Raw genomic sequence first — 26,911 nt, 5'->3', positions numbered from 1 at the left:
TTTAGAAAATAAAACATGGCTTTTGTCTGTCTGATTTTAATAAAAAAAAATTGAAGAACTCAAAACGTCATAAAAATTAGCAATCAGAATCCGCAATTTAAATTGCGGATTCTGATTCTGGGTCCAAAAATTGGGCGGATTTCGGATTGCCAACCCTAATATCAAAAATAGTTGAATAACACAGTAAGTTACAAATAGCAGATGTTCAGTAGTCATTACGAGAATGGCGTACGTGCAGACAAAGTGAAAGTTAATTATAGAGTAGCCAACTTACTACCTATGCAAATTGCAAAATACCCGTGACCCAATGGAAAAATAAAATATACCTATCCCAGTTAAAACATATATTATAAATCATTTTTGTATTCAAGACTTAACTGTCATAGAAATTAATTACCTTTAGATTGTAAAATAAAACTTATTAGGTATAAAAGTAAAAATTGTTTACATAGTTCCAATAAAGGTTTCTTTAAGATTTCTTAATGGGCTAACTGACAAACACATACTCATAATATTGAGGGATAATAGGATATGAAAATGTACCTCAAAAATTATTTCTTATAATAACAGAGATTCACACTGAAATTATGGGGAATATTGTAGAATTATAAAGGAATAGGACAGCAAACGATAAATAGATATACATTATACATTCCCAATGATGAAAAACAATATTACTTAGAATTTATATTTTTTTTATAAGAATGAATAGGATAACGTGGATATGAAACTTGGGAACAATTGTAATTTACAATACAAGGTCCCCTCCCAGTCCCTACCCTCCTGAAATATATAAAATTCATTTATCCCTTTATTCCTGCTTAATCATAGAAGAATGCAAAAGAATATAAAATATGTTCATAATTTCCGCAAATGAATCAAATTATTAAATAAATCCTCAGAACCGCTGCATATTATTATTATTTCACGGGTAGGCTAAAAAAATTCCAGGTTTTTGAAAATACCCATTTAAGCGGATTGCACAGCCTTAAAGTCACATGTCTTGGTATACTAGAAGAGGTAAAAATCAAATTTTCTATTGGGGGCTTTTTGAGAAAATCCGCAAAATATTTTTTTTTTCATTTTCACCTAAAATCTTCTAAAAATAAGGTAAAAATGTTAGGGTAGGCTTTTTAAAACTGTTATTGCTCAGCCCATAGTCATCCTAAAAAATTGTTAGACATACCAATGGAAAGCTTATCTCTTCTAGTTTTCAAAATTACAAACATTTTTAACGTGCATTGTATGGTTTTGTATCTATGTTGCTAAATGTAAAAAGTACCCTCAATTACATTAACATGTACATGTGCATGGTTTGATTGTGCTTCCCTCCCCCCCTTCCTCTAGCTAAATATTGCAACCTGAATAAAAAAACATTGGATACTAGAATGAAAAACCTTGGGTAACAGAATAAAAAATCTTGGGTACCAGAGTTAATATTGTTTACCCTACCCCATCCCATTGTGCTTCTCCCCCCCCCCCCCATTCCTCTAGCTAAATATTGCAATCAGAGTAAAAAATCTTGCGTACCAGAATAAAAAATCTTGTGTACCAGAATAAAACCTTGGGTACTAGGATGAAAAACCTTTGGTACCAGAATAAAAAATCTTGGGTACCAGAGTTAAAATTAAATTGTTTACCCTACCCCATTCTACAGCAAAATATACAACCTCCATCCCTCCCTGACTGGTCTAAATTGATTGAAAGGCCAAGACTTTAGGGATCTAAAGGTATAAGACAATGGTCGATAAATTGATGTACATTTTCAATAATGATTACCTCTTATGCATATTAATATTAGTGGTTCAAACATGTGGACACTCAACTTAATCTAACAAATAAAAAAACCTTATTTATTTTATAAAAATTTGAGGACTAGTGTAATAAACATCCCATATCCCCCCCCCCCTCCTCTCCAAAACCCAGAGAGGAGACATTGTACATTAAATTACACTGGTACCCAATGTTTTATAACCACTTTATCTTATTCATAGGCTTAATAACTTTGGGTTTTGGTTTTGATTGGTTAGTTCCAAACTATCAGCGTTAAAACTTTTCTACACATAACTTTAATCTATAGAGTGGGTAATTTTGGGGATTTACATCAATCCAAATTTCATTGTCTTATCCCTTAAGATCACTGAAAAGTCCTAATTGTGAATGAAAATAAGTTGCGCCTGTTTACGGACCAAGGCATTCCCCCTATACTATTGCTATTATTGTCAAGCGCCAGACATAGCAGCAGTGGATATTATGACAGGGGAAAATTTGTTTAGGTATTTTTGCAAAGGTTAGGTTAGGTTAAGAATACAGAAATAAGCCCCCCGCAAGGGTTAGTTATAATAGAGGGGTGGGGGGATTTTTTCTAGGGGCAATTTTTCTTGGGGGGTGGTGGTACCCTCCTCCAAAAATGTTATAAACCTTCCCATGACCTATGAGAAGCTACCCGCCAAAGGAGAACCTGATCTGTTCAACAGTTAGCGAGAAGAGTGCGCATCTTCAAAGGCCTGTTCAGAAAATTGACCAGTATGGTCAATGAACTGCTTCTATGTGATTTTTAAATAAAGACTAGGATGAAAACATCTCTAAAAGCTAAACATGAAAATAAAAACGGACATCGTGAGTTAAATATCAGATGTTATAAAAAAAAAAAAAAAAAAAGATTTTTGTTTGGGTTTCTTTACGATCAGAGTGAAGTTCTTATTATACGCAGCCACCCGTATCCTACCAAGTACAAATACCTCAACAAATGCCTAACCCCTGTGGGGGGCTTATTTGTATATTATAATCCTAACCTTAACTAATTAGAAATATCTTTTAGGTTATCCAAATGCCTAATCCCTGTGGGGGCTTATTTCAATATCCCTTTTTTAACCTAACATAGCCCATTTAAACCATCTTAAAGGTTTTTTTTTGTATAACCAACCCTTGCGGGGTTATATTCTTGACCTAACCTAACCTTTGCAAAAATACATAAACAAATTTTCCCCAGTCATGACATCCACTGCTGCTATGTATGGCGCTTGACAATAATAGCAATAGTATAGGGGGAATCCCTTGGTCTGTAAACAGGCGCAACTCATTTCCATGCACAGTTAGGACTTTTCAGTGATCTTAAGGGATAAGACCCAAAGTTTTTAAGCCTCTGAGAAAGATAAAGTGGTTATAAAACATTAGGTACCAGTGTAATTTAATGTACAATGTTCACTCTTTGGGTTTTGGAGGGGAGGGGAAACATTGGGTTGTTTATTACACTAGTCCCCAAATTTTTTATAAAATATATTTTTTTTGTTTGTTAGATTAAGTTGAGTGTCCAAACATTTCAACCACTAATAATGATATACATAAGAGGTAATCATCATTGGCCTTTTAATCAATTTAGACCAGTCGGGGAGGGATGGAGGTTGGTAAACAATATTCACTCTGGTACCAAAGATTTTTTATTCTGGTACCCAAAGTTTTTCATCTTGGAACCCAAGGTTTTTTATTCTGGTACCCAAGGTTTTCAGCTAGAGAAATAGAGGGAAGAGGTGCACAATCAAACCTTTTAATGTATTTGATTATACTCTTTACATTTAGCATTATAGATACAAAACCATACGATGCATATTAAAAATGTTTGTTATAATAAAAACTAGAGGAGATAAGCTTTCCATTGGTATGTCTAACATTTTTTTAGGATAACTATGGGCTGAGCAATAACAGTTTTATAAAGCCTACCCTAACATTTTTTACCTTATTTTTAGAGGATTTTAGGTGAAAATGAAAAAAAAATATTTTGCGGATTTTCTCAAAAAGCCCCCAATAGAAAATTTGATTTTTACCTTTTCCAGTATACCAAGACATGTGACTTTAAGGCTGTGCAATCCGCTTAAATGGGTATTTTCAAAAACCTGGAATTTTTTTAGCCTACCCGTGATTTAGGAACGAACTAATCTTCATTTTTAAATAGATAGAAGGGGATTGGGGTATGAAAGTTGACCCTTCTTTCGATTTAGTGTTTTTTTAAACAGACAAATTATTATTTAAAAATGAAACACAAGGATGTGATAATTTGCGACAGTGCAGGCACACCATAAAAAGAATGTCTAGACGCATACTTTATTGCAGAATTCACTATTCAAGGGATATTCCTATTCTTCTCGTTAGCAATGAAATTGTTACAGAACCTTTTTCAAGCCGTAAAATTGGTTATCTCAAAAATACAACAATCTTAATCAAGTTTTATAAATCGTTCAGTATTCTAGTTTTTTTTTACTGATTTGAAAGTTCTTCGTGACTGTGGCTCAATACGTAGCGCATCCGCTCGTCGTCAGGAAGGTGATAGGTTCGAATCTCTGTCCGACACCGCGTCATAACTAAAGACGTTTCAAATGGTTCCTACTAATACTATGTCAGGTGCGTGACATAAATAGTTTGAGTATGGGGAAATGCCTTGGACCAAAACAGGCGCAACTCACTATCATGCACAGTAAGGACTTCCCAGACAAAGGTCGGGCAATCCAAAGATTGTTGTCTGAAGGGAAAATAGACGCTTTATACCGCTATCATAGGGCTTAGGGCTGAAAACCCTATCCCACACCCATACTATTGATATTTCGATGAAATATTAATAGTAAATGAAAACGGTCATTATAACCAAGTGATCTTTATTAAATAAGTATCGTCATTATAACTATGTGATCTTTATTAAATAAGTATCGTCATTATAACTATGTGATCTTTATTAAATAAGTATCATCATTATAACTATGTGATCTTTATTAAATAAGTATCGTCATTATAACTATGTGATCTTTATTAAATAAGTATCGTCATTATAACTATGTGATCTTTATTAAATAAGTATCATCATTATAACTATGTGATCTTTATTAAATAAGTATCGTCATTATAACTATGTGATCTTTATTAAATAAGTATCGTCATTATAACCAAGTGATCTTTATTAAATAAGTATCGTCATTATAACTATGTGATCTTTATTAAATAAGTATCGTCATTATAACCAAGTGATCTTTATTAAATAAGTATCGTCATTATAACCAAGTGATCTTTATTAAATAAGTATCGTCATTATAACTATGTGATCTTTATTAAATAAGTATCGTCATTATAACCAAGTGATCTTTATTAAATAAGTATCGTCATTATAACCAAGTGATCTTTATTAAATAAGTATCGTCATTAAAACTATGTGATCTTTATTAAATAAGTATCGTCATTATAACTATGTGATCTTTATTAAATAAGTATCGTCATTATAACTATGTGATCTTTATTAAATAAGTATCATCATTATAACTATGTGATCATTATTAAATAAGTATCGTCATTATAACCAAGTGATCATTATTAAATAAGTATCATCATTATAACCAAGTGATCTTTATTAAACTAGCGGATACGCCCCCTAGAAGCCTCTAGGGGCACTTAAGGTTGGAGGGGGAAAGTCGATATCATCCAATTTTAAATTTGAGTTTCAAAAGAGTAAAAAATAATTTTGGGGGGCAGGAGGTTAAAATAACCCTCCCCAAAAATAGATTAAAACCTTCCCAGGACCTAAAAGAAGCTTCACTGTAAAGGATAACAATATCGGTTCAGCGGTTAGCGAGATCCTTCGGGACAGACAAAAAACGTTTACTACTTTATATAATAGGATAAGTATCATCATTATAACCAAGTGATCTTTTAATAATAAAAAATCTGGATATTAAAGCTTCTCTTTTCAACATAAATAAGCGGTTTGAGAAAAACATCATTTTGTAAACCTGAACTTTCAGACATATAAAAAAAAGATTTTTTAAAAACATGTATAAACCTGACATATTGAGTTTTTTTAGCCCCGAGATGCCGTAGAAAGCTATATTAATACGATGCTAGACATAGTTTTTTCGTATGGATGAGAACCAGGGGATAAAGTAGGGTTAAAAAAGTGAAAATTAGGGAGGGAAAGAAAAATAGTATGGTAACACCTTTCTTAAAATATCCTCTTTAGTGGCACAATATGATTAGTATGCAGATTTCTTAAGAAAATTGCATTGTTCAACACCCATGCAATCTAATCTTCAGATTTTAAAACTTATTCTCTATCAAAGATTTATATCAAGTACTTTTATATATTCGTACTTTTCCAAAATCATATGCTATGGAAAAACAGGTATTTGAGGCATACCTAATTTATTAAAAACTGTTTTTTTCTGATACTAAACTATTTAAGCCAATGAAGAAAATAAGATATTGATTATTAATTTCTGTTAAGGGTAATTTAGTTAAATTAAGCCATACTTTTGTTTCTGTCCCATTAAAAAAAAAACAACGTATATATCTCAGCTCCGGTAAAAAAAATACAAAACAAAATCAGTTTGGGAATTGGAAAATTTATGTTCGTTACTCTGGAGAGTTTTACCAAGGACAACTATTTTTAAGTACCAGGGTGGGAGGGGATATTGGACTGTAAATTACACTGGTAAATATCAAATTTTCTTATTTGTTTGCTCAAAAACTTTTGTCATTTTAATTGAATCGTGATCGGTAGATTCCAAGCTTAACAATCAATAAAAGGGGTAATTTTGTTAAACATCTTTGGAGATTTGCATCAATTTATTTTCTTTGTCCTATCCCCAAGATCCCGGTTTTAATACTGATTTTGGTAGAGCAGGTAATATGTAATTCTTTATGTCCGCAAGTCCGTTCGTTAAAAAAATTTAAGAACAATTTGGTGCAAGTTAAAAATAAATCCCGAAAAAATGGCGCATTTGAAAAATACGCTTTTTTAAAATGGGCAGAAAATTAAAAACATTGTTTGGGAAGTTGGGATACTGAACTTTAAAACCAATCAATCAAAATTCAATAAAAGTCCCCAAAAATGTCAAAGCACAGGAAAACGTTATTATAAAACTTTGGGTACTGATGTAACGCACAACCAATGTCCAATCCCTCCCTGACATTAACCTGGAAAATGTTTCTCTTCATACCTGTGATTTCTTGGTGGGGATGGTGGTGTTTCTGTTGATCAACTTGGTGAATACTCCACCCAGTGTCTCAATACCAAGGGACAGAGGGGTCACGTCCAGGAGAAGCACGTCAGTAACATCACCAGCCAACACACCACCCTAAACATGAATGAAGAATTTGTCGAAAATGCCATCCTGCAATTCCACTACCTAGGTTGTAGGAAGGGAGATTTGTAGAAAGTTAGCACCCCATAAATCAAGCAAATTAAGTCATATATTTACTCATGGTCTTCATTTCTATGAGAGTTCTGTTTAATAGGATGACTTCAAATGAAACACATGTCAGCTTGAATTGCAGAAGATTATACAATACGCATTAAGCTATGCACGAAGCTTGCCAATCTGGCGATTGGCAGAGAATTCTCACAACCAATTTCAGTGTGCATCTGAATCCTCACATCAAAAATACTGCTACTATGATAAGAAAATAAAGCTCTCAAATACTGAAAAAATTAAAGTAATAGGAATTTAGATATTTTACTTAAATTTGATTGTAAATTAGGTAATATTTCCTTCTTGGGGGAGGGATTGTCCTTTCCCCTCTTGAAGAGAATTAATATTTCAAGAGTAAATAATTCTAGTAAATGTCAGGGTAACATTTCCACTTTTATTCAATATATGTTTAAATGGTAGGTTTCCTAAAAACCTAAAAAATATTAATGTGTACAGTAAATGTTAGAGAAATAGAAATTGATATTTAAAAGTAGTTGTTCTGAACTTGCATCTATTATATACTGGAAAAAAAGAAGTAAAAATACTACCAAATTGAAAACGGTAAAAAAGAAAACTGTTTTAAAGGGAACTATTTCCTGTTTTTTAATTATTCCTTAATTAGGCACAAAATAAAAACCAAAAACAAAGAATTTGAAAACAATAATAAAGTTAATTATTTTCTTACCTAAATAAATCAAATATATAACAAAACAATTAGGCTCAATCTTTTATTATATTCCATATTTTCAATTAAATTTTTAGGTATCTTTTTTATATAAAGCATTCATTATTAGCAGTGTAAAATATTTTGACAAATCTCTTAGATGGCAAGTAGCTACCACCCACCCCCCTCCCCCCATTTACTGTACCTCTAAGAGAAATATAACTTAAAGGTTACGTTAATTTTATGGAGAATGGGGGTTTTGGACTAAATATGTTACAACTTTTACAGTTTCGACAATACTAGTTTGAAAATAGACTTTCAAAATTCAATAAAAATACCTCAACGTTTTTTAACAAACTTATAAGATAAGGTGGTTATAACAGGGGTGTATACTGTATTTTCTGCACAAGGATTTTTTTCCCTGCTGCAAGATTTTTTTTCTCTCCTGGGATTTTTTAAGCAAGGTAGGGGGAAAAAATGGAAAAAAAATTTATTTCATTAATATTATCCCCCCTCCTACACATTAATTTAGTTCTTTCACCAAGGAGGGGAGAAAATTGGAAAAAAAAGTTTTCATTTTCCCCCCCCAACAGGATCAATTTTGCAGAATATAAACCCCTGGGTTATAATAAAAAAAAACTTGGGGAACAGAGCAATTTTTAGTCGAATGTCCCTTCCCTCCCTGTAAACAAACGAAAACAGCAAAGAAACAGAATGCTAAGTAACCTGGTAGCAATTTAATGGATTTTCTCGTATTCATTCGAATCCGGTGGATAGGAACCGGTTCTCATCCATACGAAAAAACTATGTCTAGCATCGTATCATATCCAGTTTTCTACGAATATAGAAATGTACAATCATATATATATAACTGTACATTCTATATCCGCGGAAAGCCGTTTATAATACGATACGAGAAATAACTATTACCAATTTTTTTCTTTCATCTTATTAGCCGCTTATTATGAATTCAACAAAAAATATTTCCATTTATAAGAAAAGATTTTATTACGAAATTCTCAGTAGGTATTTAAAGTGATAATGTTTTTTATCGTATTCATTCGAATCCGGTGGATAGGAACCGGTTCTCATCCATACGAAAAAACTATGTCTAGCATCGTATTATATCCAGCTTTCTACGAATATAGAAATGTACAATCATAAGATTAAAACTAGTTTTTTTCGTCACCTCGGGGCTAAAAAAACTAGTTTTAATCTCATAATTGTACATTCTATATCCGCGGAAAGCCGTTTATAATACGATGCGAGAAATAACTATTCTCGTATTCATTCGAATCCGGTGGATAGGAACCGGTTCTCATCCATACGAAAAACTATGTCTAGCATCGTATTATATCCAGTTTTCTACGAATATAGAAATGTACAATCATAAGATTAAAACCAGTTTTTTAGCCGGTGCCTACGGCACCTCGGGGCTAAAAAAAACTAGTTTTAATCTTATAATTGTACATTCTATATCCGCGGAAAGCCGTTTATAATACGATACGAGAAATAACTATTATCACATGAATAAAATGTGTACGTTTTGTCCCCCATCTCATTTTTAAAAATATAGATATCAATGATAAATAAATCTAAATCTGACAAATCCGACAGAATATGATAACTCCGCAATGGCCGGCCAGGGATGGACCAGACGGCTATCAGTAGTACCTGGATAGCAGCGCCCATGGCGACAGCCTCATCGGGGTTGACAGCCTTGCTGGGTGTGCGGCCAAAGATTTCCCTGCAGGTTTCCTGGACCTTGGGCATTCTGCTCATACCTAAAAAAATGAGGATAGAAAATTTTGTAAAAAAATTTACCATGTAGCTGTATTTCCATGACCTTTTTTTATTCGTATGAAGACAATTTTTCTTCCACAAAATATGGCAAAGGTGTCATTTAGCAGATTTTTGTAATAAACCTAATTGTGCAATCACAATAAAAAATTAACCATTAAATCAACAAAACTTTTCAAAAATAAATACTTATGTTATGAAATTAAAGAACATAGGCCGAGTTTGATTTTCAAGTCTATTTTTAAAAATGTGTAATGAGAAATATATATGATTTGGCTATATTCTAACTTTACTTATTGTAGCTTTTATTTATCATAAAAAAAAATTTGATTTAATTTCGTAGATCAACCATTTCTCCTTCAGAGGAAGCTTAATAGCAGTTCCGATACAGTGGTGTATATGCTGCAAAAGATTTATTCCCCTCCCCCTAGTTCTTTCCCCAAAAGGAGGGAGAGGGAAAAATGTTTTCAGTACTTTTTTTATTTTATTCCCCATCCCACATATTTTTTTGTCCCCCCCCCCCAGGAGGAAAAAATACTGGAAAAAATGTTTTAAAGACTGTTTATTCCCCCCCCCCTTTAGCAGGGGATCCCATGCAAAATATACATCCCTGTTCTGATATCAAGCAAACACAAACAAAACTAAATAGCTCAAAAGTAAAAAAAATGTCACCTCCAACGAGAAGAACCTCTCCAATGTCAGACTTGGTTACTTCAGCATCTTTCATGGCCTGTGAGAAAAATATTTTTATTATTTCATTATCATTCTTTGACAGCTAAAACCAACGAAATTAAATCGGGAAAAAAATCACGAAACAGCGATTTTCAGCTGTCGTTGAAGGGTACAGGGGGGGGGGGGGATTAACACTTAGCAGTATTGACGACCTTTATGTATAGCATCGTATTGCCAACAATTTTCCACGAATATTAAAATGAAAATCATAAAAATTCATACCATTTATGTTAGCCCGGACCTTCGGCTCCTCGGGGCTAACAAAACTTCAATCTTATAATTTTTTTTCCCAATATCCGCGGAAAGCTGTCGATAAAACGACAAATAACAATTACATAACTTAAAAATATATTACGAAGGAGATATTGGGAATGGTTAATTTTCTAACAAGAGCTGTTCAAAGAAAAAGTTTATATTATCAATTTTGAGAAGATTATAGTTTTGTTTTTATTTCATCCAATATAATCTGATTAGAACATGGATACTGTGTTTAGAACTAGGTAATATGCTCCTCTAGTATCTAGGAACTAAACTATGAAGGTCAGAGAGAGACCAGAACAATTGCATAAGGCATAAATCTGAAAATAAAATATCCTAAAACCATCAAAGGGCCTTTTATGAACCCTACCTAAAATAGGGAATCAAATCGGATAAGCAAAAGAATGAGAGAGCTTGTTTAAAAAACTCTCGAGTCCAACATAATTTACACTTTAATGTCCACTGCCTCCATGGTATTTAGGCATGAATAACAAATAATTTGTTGACGCAAAAGATCGAAGAATTGGTGATTTGATTATTTTTATGAAAAGTACATTTTATTTAATTAGTTACTTTTTAAACTGTTATAATCGCAAAAATAGATGAAATGTCCAAACTTATGAAGTAGCTGGTCAAATACAAACTTAATCAATTTGTTTCATTAGTATTTTATTTTATCTTTTGCTCAGATAGCAGATTAGTTTTACTTTTAATCAAAACTTAGTTTCAGGAAAAAAGATATTAAGCTATTTGAATTGTGTAAAATCAGGGTTTCGGATCCGGATCCGCAAGGATCCTTGGACTAAAAAAATGCGGAAAAAATGGAAAAATCTACCTAAATTTATATAAAATCTCAGACATTCTCTTGATGAGAGCCAATCTTTAAGGTTTAGGGTCAGACTTGAAAATTAAAAGTATTTTTGACTTCGAATTAAAGAATAAATATTTTTGAAAAATTTGGTGATTTTATTTTTATTGTCAAGGATCCGGAACCGGATCCGGTAGGATCCGGATCCGCGAAAAATCAATGCGGATCCGAAACCCTGTGTAAAATTCAGTGAATTAATTTCTTTGCATTCACAGTAAGAACTATCATTGATACAAAAGCTGTACTGTTAAAAAATTTCTTATAATCAATTCGTACACTTTCTTTGACAAAATCTAGTTCAAATACACCTAATTAAATAAGACTTTATTTCAAAATTTATTAAGTTTCCGCTAATTTTCCCGCCAATCCCCATTTTTTTATGTATTGACTTTTGAGAAACTTCTGTTCAACGAAAAAATGGTGTCTGCTTACCTTGATACAGGGCTCGACAGTTTTCTTGATGAGGTCTCCGACAATCTGTTCAAACTTGGCTCTGGTCAGCTTCAGGTTCATGTGCTTGGGGCCTAAGCATAAACACATCCTTGTTAAATTTACAAATAGATATAGAAAATACTTGGAAATAACAGTTCGTTCATCCAGTAGTAGAGGAGGTGGTGGGGTAAGGGTGTTGATGGGAAAAGGGCTAAAAGTTTCACTACATTATTATCTGGTTTAAGGTCAAAGTTAAAATAAATCCATTTATTTACAATTGCGCACTGCGCAGCTACTCCTAAAACCATGTCAACGTATTAATAACTGATAACTTTAATGTTTAGAATTCGATAGATGTTAGGTAAAATATTAGTGTTATACATAATGGATATTTTAGTTTCCCTCCTTACTACGTCATAACGGGGGAGGGGGAGATAACAATGGTGATATTTATGGAGGAAAATTAACTTGTCATCTATTGTCCAATCCCTGGCAATTATATCAATCATACAAAGCAAAATCAAGGTAAGGCAGTCGCACTTTAAATTGTATTATTAGCAACTGCGAAATATTTGTAAAATAAGATAGGCCGCGGTTGAATTGACGAAGAAACGTCAAAAAGGGCAACTATTCCATTCTATACGCTGCTGCGGCTTGTAAAATAAATAAGTGGATAGACGCGGCTGCCGCGGCCTGGCTGAAAGAGAAAGTAATATATTATTTTGGCATAGGAAGAAAAAGAGTCATCTCAATCAAATATTACCAGGGAGGGAGGGAGGGGACAATGACGGGAAATATAAACTAGGGTTGGCAATCCACCCAATTATTGAGTCGGATTCGGATTCATACAAAAATACAGATTCTTTTTTTTTTTGCAGATTGTAGATTTTTATATTGTGGATTATATAAAATATTGTGGGGTATAATAATCCATTGCCTATCTGTATATCTGTGAAATATGATATTGTCTACTCATGCTTTCCAATATTTTTTTTACAAAAATCAGACAACTAGAACATTCATAGTAAATGCACTGCACATTCAATGAGAAAAATTGTAGATTAAACTTTGACTCAAATATGAAACGTTAAATTAGAAATATAAAATTGTTGTTAAGACAATTTGTATTGTATTGACTTGTTAAAATACGGAAATTAAAGTAAAAAGAATTATCAGTCTTACTTAGATGAACAATTTAAATAAATTGGTAATAAAAAAATTGGTAAGGTATAAAAGGGGTATGAATATGAAAATAAAAGAGAAAAATAGAAACTTCGCGAAAATTGTATTTTCCTCATCTACCCCCCCCCCCCACACCGTTCTTTTATACATACAATTAGACTATCTAGTTATATAGAGTAGCAGCGCTGATCTCAAAAGTGCATCATACCAGAAGCATCCATGGTCAGATAGGGAAGGTTGAGGTCAGTCTGGGCAGAGGAGGAGAGCTCCACTTTAGCCTTCTCAGCAGCCTCGCGGACACGCTGCAGCGCCATGGCGTCCTAAAAAAAATAAAGTGCTGCCCCGGCTCCACAGAGCCGCCTGTGAAAACGACGGCTCTGGCTCCGAATTTGGCTCCGGCTCCGACTTAAAATCAAGAAAAACTCAACATATTTTTTTTGCTAAGTCTATTTTTGACTTGAAGGTTTTAAAAGTTCAATTTTTGATAAAAATGGACTTGAAAAACTTAATAGGGGCGTTTGCACACGACACAACAATTACCAAATTAAAATTATTTAAAAATCTCTGTTCTTACCAACCCGGGGCCAGAGCCGTTTTTTTTAACGAATATTACGGCTCCAGCTCCGGCAAAATATGGCGGCTCTACGGATCCCGACTCCAGCTCTACAACGCTGCCTCCAAATAATGTCATCTAAAGCAACTAAAAACTGTCCCCGCTAACAAGTTTTTTTAATTTTGAATTTATGCGGAATCCAAATGATATCAGTTTCAGAAATTTTCGCTTATCAAAATAAACTTTTGCTTTTAGCTGGCTAATATAATTATAAGATTAAAATTATTTTTTTTAAACCCCGAGGGGACGAAAGCTAGGGCGAACAAAATTGGTATGTAATTTATGATTTTTTATTTTAATATGTGTAGAACAAAGTCTGTAATTTGATGCTATACAGGAATTTTTCAGAAGGGCTGAGAACTTGTTCTAATCCAGCGGATATTAATCGGTTTCAAAGCCATAATGGTAACAATTATAAAATAACCCATTTGTACAAATTAAATATGCACTGTACAAAAAGAACCCTTTAAATTATATAAGCCCCTCGTCGTGCAAGTTTTGAGACGGTATAGAATTAAAATATTAAGCTGTCAATGTACTTTCTAAATCTTAACTACATAAACAGATTCTTCGGAAACTTTGATATCCTAATAATGTTTCCACAATGTTACAATCAGAACAGTAATTTATAACAAGAGAAACATCTAAATTCGCTTGTGTTTTTATTACCAAGATGCAACATACTTGGTCCGTAAGTCTGTCGGTTGTGCTACAAAGCACATTGTTTTTTGTTCTGTAAAGGTTTCGTTTTAACTATTTATCATTTTTTTCTTTTGTAATCCATACTTTTTATGTTGATAAGTTATCCATATTAAAATTCTGTCGTATAATAACACCATACTATTAAGTAATACGAAAGTTTAAGATGAAGATACATTCTATAATGGAACTATATACAATATACATGAAACAAAAAATATCATTTTTATAACAGTAAGAAAATGGGATCGTTCCAAGAAATGAAAATTTACGTGCAATTTTTGCAACGTCTGTCTGTCCAACAAAGTTGGTTAATAAGAATACAGTTCCGTTATAACTTTCTTACAAATCAAATTTTAAACACTTGACCTATGAAAGTACTTCCAAGAGGGAGAATGAAATGATGGGTAGAAAAATATTTCCTTATGCGTTATTTTACTACCCCAACCCCCTTCCCCCAATCAAAATTATTCCCTCATTATGAAATACTATAAAAAGCTTTGACGTCCTAGAACCTGTACAACAAAAAAAACTCAGTGACTTGACCAATTCAATAGAAATTACCCCTATTCAAGCATGCATAAAAGTGTCAAATTTGTTCGAAAATATTTCAATAACTCTTGTGATATTTTTTATTTATAGAAAAAATAAAAAAAGGATATCTTCAACATATAAATTGAAAGATAAAAGAAACTGTTGAAAGTCTCAAGTTAAAGGGACAAGTTAAAAATTGCAAAGGGTGTCTCAAACCCCCTAAAGAGATTAGAACTTCCCTTTAGATTTGATCTTTCATATTCAAATCTTTAATATTTGTCGCCATAACCAAAATGTAACTTTCGTCTGTTAGATTATAAGTATTTATCCAACCTAACAAAAAATTGTATTTTTAACAGAATTTTTAATTTACCTCTCCATTTATTTGTGTAATATAGAAATAAAACTTTATTGGATGTTATAAGAAATTTTAGGGATGGCAATCCGTCAAATTTTTACACCGGATCCGGATTCTAGCCATATTTTTAAAGGCTTTTTTTAAATTAAAGGGGAGTTCAAAGAATAAACTCAAGACGCTAATTTTAGCCTACCAATTAAGAATCCAAATCCGCTATCAAAAAACGGATTCCAAAACTGACCAAAAATTGAGCGGATTCCGGATTCCAGATCCGGATTGCCAACCCTAATAAGAACAGGTTAAAAGTAAAGTCATTCCTTATATTACAGTATTTATATTAAACTTAAGTATATTTCACTTTTGTATCTGATGGATCAGGGACGTCCAAGCTTTTTATTTTGAGGGTATAAAATGTGGGGGTTCAATGATTTGAAGGGGGGCAATCTTATATTTTTAGAAAGTTTTAAAATGATTTTTTTCTCAAAGTTTGAGTGGGGGGGGGGGGGGGAGGAGAAAAGACCCCAAAACCCCACCCGTGGACGTCTGTGAGGGATGGCAACCATTAATATCAAAATTATGCCCTGAATTATATGCATAATGTACTGGCTTTTGTTGCTAATAAAATATTTTTAGGGAGGTTTGAGTTTTATTCATTCATGAAAAAATGAATACATAAACAGTACAAAAATAATTGTTTTCTTTTAATTTTCTTTTTTTTCAGACGCTTTCCTGGATATTTCCGGATTATCCTCTTTTTTAATTAAATCAATCTGTTTAATGCTCAGCTACTCTATAATAAGGCCACGTCCGTCTATTAGGTAAGGTACATTAGCTTACAAGTTTATTTTCTATAAGCAATTGTAAACTTTCAATGCTTAATTGTAGAGGATATTAAATTAAAATGACAATTAGTCCAGCTACTGCATAACGGTTGCTGACGTCAAAGTATATTTTAACAGGTGATCATTATTTCTTTTATATGTTGCAAAACTTAACTCATGGACATAATTGTAATTGCTTCCATCTATTTATATCACATAAAATAAATGTATTATCAAACAAGACTTAATACACAAACCAAAATATTTTGTTGTTTTTTCTTGTAACATCTTGGATATCATATGCATATATATTTCTAATTTTATGGAAGCCTACTTCGTGCCACACCCTGACCTAACATCTACTCGTTAGGCATACAATTTAATTGATCTATCTTCTGAATTATTGTAAATTCACCAGGTACTAAGCAGTAGCCTGGTGTAATACTATGTGTACTGCTTCGTAAGGCAGGGCTTGATCTACCACTGAATAAGTGTTTTTAATGTTTTATATTTTTTTTATGTAATGCTAAGAGGGAGGAACCACAGATAAAATTTTTTTTCTCCAAATAGAAATTGCCTATAGAAACGTAAATCTTTTTATTAACCGTTGTCAACTGGATTTAAAACCTTTAAAATCTTTAAGATATGCAATAAAAATGTTCGAGAATTGTAAAAAATGCGGCTACCTTGCTGAGATCAATACCCTGGTCCCTCTTAAACTCATTGACCAAGTACTGGAGCAGATGGTTGTCAAAGTCCTCGCCACCAAGGAAGGTGTTGCCGTTGGTAGACTTCACCTCGAACACGCCCTTCTGGATCTCGAGAACGGAGATATCGAAAGTACCGCCACCCAAGTCGAAAACGGCGATAACCTGCAAAAAAAAGCAACACGGTAAAAATGTATACAAGGGAAAAAAATATTCTAATTCCGAGATATTCAACTCAGGATTAACGTTATTATACAATGAACATTTTAATATTCTCTTGATTCTTGTTCGTAGTAGATTGTACATATAAGGACGAGGGTGCAGATTTAACAATATACTTTTCGATATCCAAGTTTCTTTTGTTTATTGGTGGTTTTTAAGAAATGACCCCGACCTCCCCCCAAATATAACCAGAGTATACTAGTTTTATACAAAATTATAAAAGTTACAAAATATTAAGTAAAAGTTAATCTTGTTGAAGTTTATTTCTCCCAAACGTCACGTTTACTTCAGGGATAAAAGTATAGGACAATGCAAAATAGTCTTAACAAATATTCTAGTAGCGAATCTACTCTAAATTAATCACCTTGTCTTCAGTCTTGTCCATACCATAGGCAAGGGCAGCAGCGGTTGGCTCGTTGATTACACGCAGAACGTTTAAACCAGCGATTTGACCAGCATCCTAAAAAATAGAAAGTAAATAACGTTATCAGCATTTATCATCCTATTGTATAAAGTAGTAAGCTTTATGTCTGTAGCGAAGGATCTCGCTAACCGTTGAACCGATATGGTTATCCTTAACTGTGAAGCTTCTTATAGGTACAGGGAAGGTTTTTAACTATTTTTTTGACCGCTCCCCCCCCCCTCATGTCTCCCTAGAGGCTTCTAGGGGCGTAGCCGCAAGTAAGAGATAAGACAATAGGCGATAAATATTAATTAATATTGTTTTCTGCTCACTAGTTTAAACTACATCTATAGGAAATATATTTCAAAAATTTTAATTTTTTACCAGGTAGATTTAAAAATATGTTTTCACAAAAATAGCATAATGACTTTTTTGGTGGTGCCTAAATGATTACTAATTATACATGAAAGATGGTATTCTTGTAACTTTTGCTTGAAATCAAACTTTTTAAATGCACTTCATGCAACTATCCCATGGGCATGACAGTTGTTTCTACGAATAAACGCACCATTGTATTAACGTTATAATTTTATAAATAATAAAAAGTTTCTCAGAAAAAAATCTAATATTGTTGATATGCTGACACGTTTATTTTTCATAACATTCTATTTGTTATATGGAACATCTGAGTACGACATAACGGATGCCCTGATAGTCAAAAATCGTATTTTCGGTTATTTGAACAAGAACATTCATTAAAGCAAAAGTCTAAAAACATACGGCTAAACAAACGAACAAGAACACTTTTTGAGTCTCAGAATACGGGATTTTGTTTGAAGACATAGTCACTTTTCTTGAGTTAAATATAAGAATGCTTCACTTAGAATATTGTACCTTGTTGTTCTAGGAATCATTGCTCCAAAAATTAGATGAAAAGGATATCATATCAGCATGTTTTAAATGCAGGTGTGGACTCTTAACTATCATCCAGTTGCTACGTATTTCGCACCTTATAGTTTCAGGAATAATAATCCAAAGTTTAAAATCAGTAGAACATTTCTATCATACCTTTGTAGCCTGTCTCTGGGAGTCGTTGAAATATGCGGGAACAGTGATGACGGCGTTCTTTACGTTGGTTCCTTAATCAGAAGGATATGTTACTGGAGGATAATTTGATTGTTATGGCCCTAATTGAAGTATAATATCAAAGTTTTTTTTTACCTACATCAGCAGTGTATCATAACAAAATATAAAAAAAATATTGTCATTAAACCACTTAAGTTGAGATTTTCTTCAAACAGCTTATTTAATTTTTAGCAAGTCCTTTAAAACAGCTTAATCTCATTTTAGAATGAGAAAGTAAAAGAAAATGTGTGTTATACGATAAACATTTACGATCAGCAATTTGTAGCTGGCAATATTATTCGGAAAGCTCCAATCCGAATCCAGATAATAAATAAGGTAAATTCGTCTTAACATCAACGTAAAAATAGACATAACGAGTAGGAAATCTACTCAAATATTGATATAATAAATAATAATGACCTACCTAGGTAACCCTCGGCAGTTTCCTTCATTTTCATAAGGGTAAAGGCTCCAATTTGAGATGGAGAGTAAACTTTACCATCGGATCCACTCACCCAGGCGTCGCCATTGTTAGCCTGAACAAAAATTAAGTTATTTAGATTTTTTCATATTTTAGGTGTGACCAAATAATGCACCTACCTATGGAAGAGTCATTCATCGCATCGCTTTCCGCGGATATCAAATTAAGCAGTTATCTTGTGATTTTTAGTTCGTGGAATTTACATGATTTTTTTTCAGAAAGGCTGAGAACCGGTTATAATCCTTCGGAAGTTCGGATATTAATCAGTTTCAAAGCCACACTGCACTGGAAAAATTATCATCCGGTGGATTAGAAACGGTTCTCAGCCATACTAAAAAATCATGTTCAGCATCGTATTATATCCAGTTTTCTACAAATATGAAAATGTACAATCTATGAATAAAACCAGTTTTTTTTAGCACCGATATGCCAAATATAATCTTATATCTTATATCCACGAAAAGCTGTTTGTAATACGATGCGAGAAATAACTATTCTTTCATAGAGGAATATTTTTTACCGTCATATAATCTAAGACTAGACCTATACCTAACTATTAAACTAAGATTCTTTTACTAAAAAGCTAAAAACGTAAATGATAATATTATTAAAATGGCGCATATAGTTCCAGTTAAAATTCCTTAATATACAATAACATCAGTCAGTTTTACTTGTTATATTTAAGACCGGACAGACGAACAATAATCAAAAATAAATAAAAAAAACTAATACCTTAACAATTTTGTAGGAAACCATTTTCATATCTTTTTGTACTTCAGCGTCATCAAATCTAAATAATTTTAGAAGTCAATGACAGAAAAAATAATGCGTATAAGGAGAAGATTTGTCTTATAAATTGATTGTTTCTGACCACTCCCTCTATGAGATTGACCTTATAATGATATCCGTAACATTAGATAAAAATACTATTAAGTAGATTATCTTATCTTTCCTGGTGCACAATTCATACAAAAATTCTCAGGTCAACGGATAGAAAATGCAACTTATTATTGTAATTTTAAAAAAAATTCTCATATAACAAGGGGATTTTAATTTTTGATTAACTTTTTACATAAAACCTATCCGTTATTCTATGATCTAAAGTAGAAAGATTTTTAGTTACTTATCTCATAGTTCACAAGTTTTTTAGGATACTATTTTTTAAATTAAAGATTTAAGTACTCTTGGGCTGGTTTTAAGCTATTTTACAGCCATATATGTTAAAGGACGCAGCCACTAGTACCCTTTAAAATGCCAAAGTCTCGGTAAAAATAAGAATAAAAACGAAAAAACTATCCTCATATCTCTACAATCCAATTTTAGATAGAAAATGGTATATTCACCATAGTCCAAATATAAGGGGGGAAGAGAACAGTGGCGCTTATACTTTCTTCCACCAATGCAATGATTTTATAATATTATTTTTAAAAAGAATTGCAGATTTTTTTTTTTTTGGGGGGGGGGATGTGTGTGGTTGTTTGAATATTAAAATCTTCAGCAATTTTAAATGAAATAAAGGGGGGGGGGGGGGGGGGGCGAAAGTGACACTTTTTGAAACCAAAACTATAAGTCAAAGGAACTCAACTAAAAAAAGTGTTACAGGTCTGACATTTTGCATGGCAGTTGCTTTATAGGGGTACAATATGGAACTGTGAAAAAACGGCGGCGCAACCGCCGAAAACCGCCGAGAAAAGGCAACAAAAATTACGGCGGGAAACGGCGGTTTTCGGCGGTTGCGCCGCCGTTTCTTCACAGTTCCATATTGTACCCCTATAAAGCAACTGCCATGCAAAATCTCAGACCTGTAACCCTTTTTTTAGTTCAGTTCCTTTGTTGACTCTTAGTTTTGGTTTCAAAAAGTGTCACTTTCGCCCCCCCCCCCCTTTGAAAGTGTTATTTAAAAACTCTAAGATTTTCGGTTTATTTGTTCATATCAATGCTGTAGGTAATAAGTTTAATTTTTTCCCTGCTGATAAGTATAAGGAAGGAATTGTTTATCTTACATTGCAAAACAAATGTCAAGCAATACAGCTTTGTTAGGGGAAAAGTTTTAAACATTTCATTCCGTACAAATATTAGGCAAGTGAGGGATAGCGTAATGATAAAACTCCCCCCCCCCCACACACACTATTTTAATGTTTAAAATTCTACCTCAAAAATACTTTCAAAGGTTTTTTTTATAGGTAAAGATAAGGGGGGGGGGGGTAATCTAACTATCTCGTAATCAACGCGCAAATGGCACTTAGAATTCGAATTTCGTTATTGAACTTGGCATGAGTAATCCTTGGTAGGTCTATCTTCCCAAAATCGTAGCCGTTCCTTTCTAACTTTTGGTAGATTTTGGGAAAATGACCTACAAAGGATTGCTTATGCCAAATTTCATTGCGAAATTCGGATTTTAAGTGTCATTTGTGCATTGATTATGAGATGGTTGCATTAAGACCCCCCCTTTATTGTCTATTGTCCAATCACAACATTCCAACCTTTGCATATATAAAATGCGGAAGAAAAGTTTATAAGGAAAGCTTTCCGCGGATATTAAAAATTAAGCTTATAAGATACCTAACCAATTTGTTTTTAGTTTATACAGGTGAATTTTGGACATTTTCCATAAATATATGGGATTTACCCCCCACCCCTCCCTTTCAATCAAAAAGCTTGTACGTCCTTTCTTAACCAAAAAAATTTTAACATTAGGGTTGGGCCGGATACCGGATACCGGGCTGATTTCAGATGCCGGATATCCGGCCAACGCCGGATATCCGGCAAATATCCGGTTATCCGGCCAAATTACCGGATATCCGGCCGAATAACCGGCAAAATTACCAGATATTAAAGTAGTAAAAAAAAATTTCTTCAGAAATCTTATATAAATTTACATAAAGTTAAACTTATTCAGAAAAAATGTTCTTCTAGCTTCAATAATAAGAAAATTATAGCCATTTAAGATTTTAAAAAGAAGAGATTTTTGGTGTAAAGTATAAAAAATTATAGAGCCGGATATCCGGCCGGATAGTTTTAATATCCGGTATCCGGCCGGATATTGAAAATGGCCGGATATCCGGCCCAACCCTAGTTAACATACCTTCTGCCAATAAGACGCTTGGTGGCATAAAATGTATTAGCTGAGTTAGTGACGGCCTGTCTCTTGGCGGGCATGCCCACTAATCTCTCGCCGTCTGTGGAAAATGCAACAACTGAGGGGGTAGTACGAGCGCCCTCGGCGTTCTCAATCACCTTGGCCTGTTTACCCTCCATAACGGCGACACAAGAGTTGGTTGTGCCCAAGTCCACGCCGATAACGGCTCCTCTAACGCCTGCAAAAAAAGGATCATAATTTCTAATAATAAAAGCTTATAAAATAATTTGGCAAAAGAAGGAGATAGAAATTGTTTAGATCTCCCCAGATAGATTTTGATATCGTTAACATTGTTTTGAAAAAATCGGTTATAATTACTTTGAAGGAGTTAAAAAAAAACATTATTAAACTAATAGAATTAGCTTCAATAACGTGAAAGGTGAAAATTCCTTTCCAATAAATTTTTTTAATTATTTTGTATTCTTTAGGAAGAAACCTTATTCGAAAGATGTCGTTTCATAACCTACACAATAGCAAATAAACTTGCTGAAATTATTTAATTAAGAGTTTAATCATTGTTATAAATTATTAAATCTTGAAAAGGATTATTTCAAAATTTAACAAAAGAGTTTTTATACCTAATCTTATTAAAACCAGGGTTTCGGATCCGGATCCGCAAGGATCCGCATATTTTGAGTCCAAGGATCCGGATCCGGATCCTTAGACTCCAAAAAATGCGGAAAAAATGGAAAAATCTACCTAAATTTATAAAAAATCTCAGACATTCTCTTGATGAGAGCCAATCTTTAAGGTTTAGGTTCAGACTTGAAAATTAAAAGTATTTTTGACTTCGAATTAAAGAATAAAAATTTTTTGAAAAATTTGGTGATTTTATTTTTATTGTCAAAGATCCGGATCCGGATCCGCACTGACCAAATTTTGAGGATCCGGATCCGGATCCGCATAAAATCAATGCGGATCCGAAACCCTGATTAAAACGGTTGGATAACATAATTGAAGTAGAGGGAATTTTATTTCAACAAAATTCTTTTCACACACTAGTTTCATAACATAAAAACCAAGTAGATAATTCTTTGAAGTGGCGAATCTACTCAATAATTAAAAAATTTCAACTATCCGTTATACTTCAAGTAACTAAACGTTTTACTAATATTTGAAAGTTTTTTCACAATTCGGTTCTCTCAACTGATCATCTGCTAAATAGGTTAACTAATTTTGTACATTTATGAATTTTTGGTGCTGTACTACTTTTTGATGTAATGTAATTTTGATATAACTTAACAATGAATACTACTTCATAATTAAAACTAATCTAGAAGGCAGTGTTTCGGAGCCGGGAGCAGCAACATTATTGGTGGAGCCGGAGCCGTATTTTTCGTTAAAAACGGCTCCGGCTCCAGATGAGCTAAAAATGATTTTTTAAAGTAATATTGTAATTTGGCAACGGTCTATTTCCATATAATGAACTGAAAAACTATTGTTACTTAACAAATAGACACACATCCTTCTACTTTTATATAGCTTTAATCAAATAAAAGCAAAATATTTTATATTATTTATTTTGTTTTATCAAATTCAATAATGAACAAAAATTTATATATTAATTTTAAGGTAGGAGCCGGACCTGAAGCCGGAGCCGTATTTCCAGATACGGCTCCGCGGTGCCGGAGCCGCATCAAAATTAAACGGCTCCGACACCCTGCTAGAAAGTTAGCGAAGGCTTTGTAATTGATTTAAAAACAATTTGAATTTGTATCCATCGCCTCAAGAATCCCCTCCCCCACTTCCTTTTCTGAGAAAGACAAGGGAACTAACAAAAACTGTCAAAAATAGATAATAAGACATAGGTCTATAAATAGATGTACAATGATGATAAATCAATTTACCCCTTTGTAGATTTGGGTTGATTGTGGAAAAGCTTGTACATTGCTAGTTTCAACGAACTAATCAAATGAGCATCCAATTTTTTTATGCGAATGAAAGGTGTTTAAATCGAACATTTTATGTCCCCTTTTTCGTTAGAAAATAATCTAAGACATACTCTTTTATAAGTCTAAAAGAAAAGGACAAACAGCAGAGTATGGTACCATCCTAATGACTTTCATCAGTCTAAATTAACTTAGAATTTTTTCTGACCCCAAAAATTATGCAACGAAACTTTTACACAGAAAATGCAGACATTTATGTAACTCTAAATTTATGTTTTAAGTAACAGAATGACGTCATGCATACTTTCTCAACATGTGTTAACAAAGATTAAAGTTTTTTTTTTTTTTTTTTGGGGGGGGGGGGTAAAGGGATAATTAAAATAAAAAGGTATAACTGTTTAAAAGTTTTAAAAAATTATTTTCGATGTATTATTATCTTAACTAAGTCTCTATAATAAGTCTATTGTTTTTGTGTCGATTATGTTAAGTAATTTTCGCCTATAAAAGAACAACTACTTAGCGGCATTAAGTATTAAAAATTACCCAAGCTATGCAAAGTCTTAAACAATTAGATAATAGAAATTTAATCTTCCCATCCTTATTTCCCTGTTACGATTTTCCCAGAAATACTAGGGCAATGGATTAAAAACCTAGGTATTAAGCTTATATACCCCTAACTTTCGCATTTCAATTGATTTGAAGAAATATGCACACATCTTTCATTGTCCTATCTCTGAATGAAACTTACCATCTGATTTTAATCTGTGCTGGGGAATTTGATATTTCTGTGCAAGAAGAGTGGCTTGGGTATATCTAAATAAAAGATTTTTATAATTATTAGAAGTTTATCTATTAAATGTTTCACATATTGAATCAAAACGTAGAAGGCTTAAGTTTAGCGGAATAACAATAATTACCTATCAAAATTTTAAATCTAAAAGCAATTTAAGTCAAATGTACGTTAATTTCTCAATTAGATAATTTCAAAAATATAAATAAACCATGCTAGCAGATTTCCCCAATTCATTAATTATTCCAAGTTAGAAAAAAAGTACAAAAGGTTCTCTACAATTCAATCAAGAGTGTTTCTTTGCCATAAACATTTGCAAATATTTGGTTCAAAACGAAGTGCTGCCATTAGAAACTAGTTACATTAGTGTTTCTTGCCAAAGGGGGTGCAAGTTTATCAATTTCAATATTGAATATTGTGTTTAATTGACAATATTATTGTTTTCGCACTAGCAAAAATACACCTTTGCCACTTCAAACTAAAGTTGTACTGTCATTTTACATGGAATTCAATTCAACAGTCAATAAACCCTACCTGGAAACTCCGGACTGTACAGATTTAGAAGCTTGGCGGACTGCGGACAACATTTTGCTGTGATTTATTTTATTTTTCTCTTTTTCTGAAATAGAGATGGATTTTTCACTAAAATTATAAATAATAATACATTTTTACCAACCCAGCTCATTTAACAGAGTTCAAAGATAAAATGGATAAATATTTACAACCCCAGGAATCTTAAGGAATACGACAGTTGACGATAAATTGATGTACATTCTACATCCCTGATAATGATACTTATTATTAGGGATGCAGGCAATCCAGATCCGGGATCCGCCCAATTTTTGGGCAAATTTTGGAATCCGAATTTGGAATCCGTTTTTTTAATAGCGGATTCCGGATTCTTAATTGGTAGGCTAAAATTACAAATACAATTAACAGTTTTTTTCAGACAAAACTTATTTAAAATGTGGCAGACATACCTAAAAAGTATTTTATTGTTTCTTCTTAACTACCAGTATAATGATAGCTAGCATCCAAAGTTGCATTTTTAGTAAGTACGTATTTATTTTCATTTCACAGCTTTTCATGCTTATTTATTTGTTTTAAAAAGCCTTTTAAAATACTGCTAGAATCCGGAATCCGCCACATTTTTTGACGGATTTTTTAAAGAATCAGTAATCCGAAATCGGCCCTAAAATTCGACGGATTGCCATCGCTACTCATTATATATATATATATATATTACCACTTCTGTGTATGTATTACAGTTAATAGTTGAAAAGGTGGGACACTAAGAACTCAACTTAAAGTTAATGTAAAGATTGATTTAAACAACAATAAAAATAAAATAAAACTTAATTAACCGGTTTTATTAAGTTTGTACTTTAGATCTATAGAAAAACACTTATTATATAAAAGAAGCAGATTATGTTAACAAATAAAAAAAAATGATGAAATATCAAAGAAACACAATATTATTTCTTTATTTGTGGTATTGATTTGGTTTTAAAGAATAAAAACAGATTATTTAATGTTTTTAAAAAAATGCATGAATTTAAACAAAAAAATGAAAAGGCGGAAAACGTATCTATATTTTATATTAATTGTTATCATTAAAATCACCCTAAAATCACGATAACACGCACCTAATAACAATTCAAGAATAACTAATTTAATTATTAATATTCACGTGTTTAGCCCTGATTATCTCGATTTCTTCTTCTGAAGTTCTGCTTGGATAGAAGAAGCTAGCTACCCCTCGCGAGATTTCTAGAAAAATGGCTGAAATAAGCCGGAAGGAACGCATGCGCAACAGACAAAATATTACATAAAAACAAGATTTTAGGCTTGCATAATATACATAAAAACATAAATGATTTAATTATTACATAAAAATACTTTAATTTTAATTAAATAGTGCATTTCAACAGTTAATCAAGCACTAAGAAATAAAAATCTTTTTAA

At 32.7% G+C, this 26,911-nt stretch overlaps 1 protein-coding gene across 2 annotated transcripts in view; it reads right to left on the bottom strand.

Annotated features, from left to right (window-relative positions):
* Window positions 1-26,904, bottom strand: part of Hsc70-5 (Heat shock protein 70 cognate 5) — a 34,358-nt gene extending 7,454 nt beyond the window's left edge. For both annotated transcript variants that reach the window (XR_013883518.1, XM_080175275.1), the window contains exons 1-13: window positions 25,481-26,904; window positions 24,905-24,969; window positions 22,214-22,445; window positions 19,861-19,918; window positions 19,072-19,183; window positions 18,591-18,661; window positions 17,484-17,579; window positions 16,877-17,062; window positions 13,374-13,485; window positions 11,984-12,075; window positions 10,366-10,423; window positions 9,568-9,677; window positions 6,978-7,115 (exon numbers count right to left, since the gene is read on the bottom strand). Coding sequence is in view for 1 of the 2 variants with exons in the window: in XM_080175275.1 (XP_080031401.1) it covers window positions 6,978-7,115; window positions 9,568-9,677; window positions 10,366-10,423; window positions 11,984-12,075; window positions 13,374-13,485; window positions 16,877-17,062; window positions 17,484-17,579; window positions 18,591-18,661; window positions 19,072-19,183; window positions 19,861-19,918; window positions 22,214-22,445; window positions 24,905-24,969; window positions 25,481-25,533 (1,383 nt within the window). In the remaining variant the exon portion in view is untranslated. The remainder of the gene's footprint in view (window positions 1-6,977; window positions 7,116-9,567; window positions 9,678-10,365; window positions 10,424-11,983; window positions 12,076-13,373; window positions 13,486-16,876; window positions 17,063-17,483; window positions 17,580-18,590; window positions 18,662-19,071; window positions 19,184-19,860; window positions 19,919-22,213; window positions 22,446-24,904; window positions 24,970-25,480) is intronic.
* Window positions 26,905-26,911: the final 7 nt, after the last annotated feature.

Source organism: Acartia tonsa, chromosome 10 (genome assembly GCF_053477335.1).
Source record: "Acartia tonsa isolate MP-2025a chromosome 10, ASM5347733v1, whole genome shotgun sequence".
Taxonomy (NCBI): Eukaryota; Metazoa; Arthropoda; class Copepoda; order Calanoida; family Acartiidae; genus Acartia; species Acartia tonsa.
This window is presented reverse-complemented; position numbering and strand designations above follow the sequence as displayed.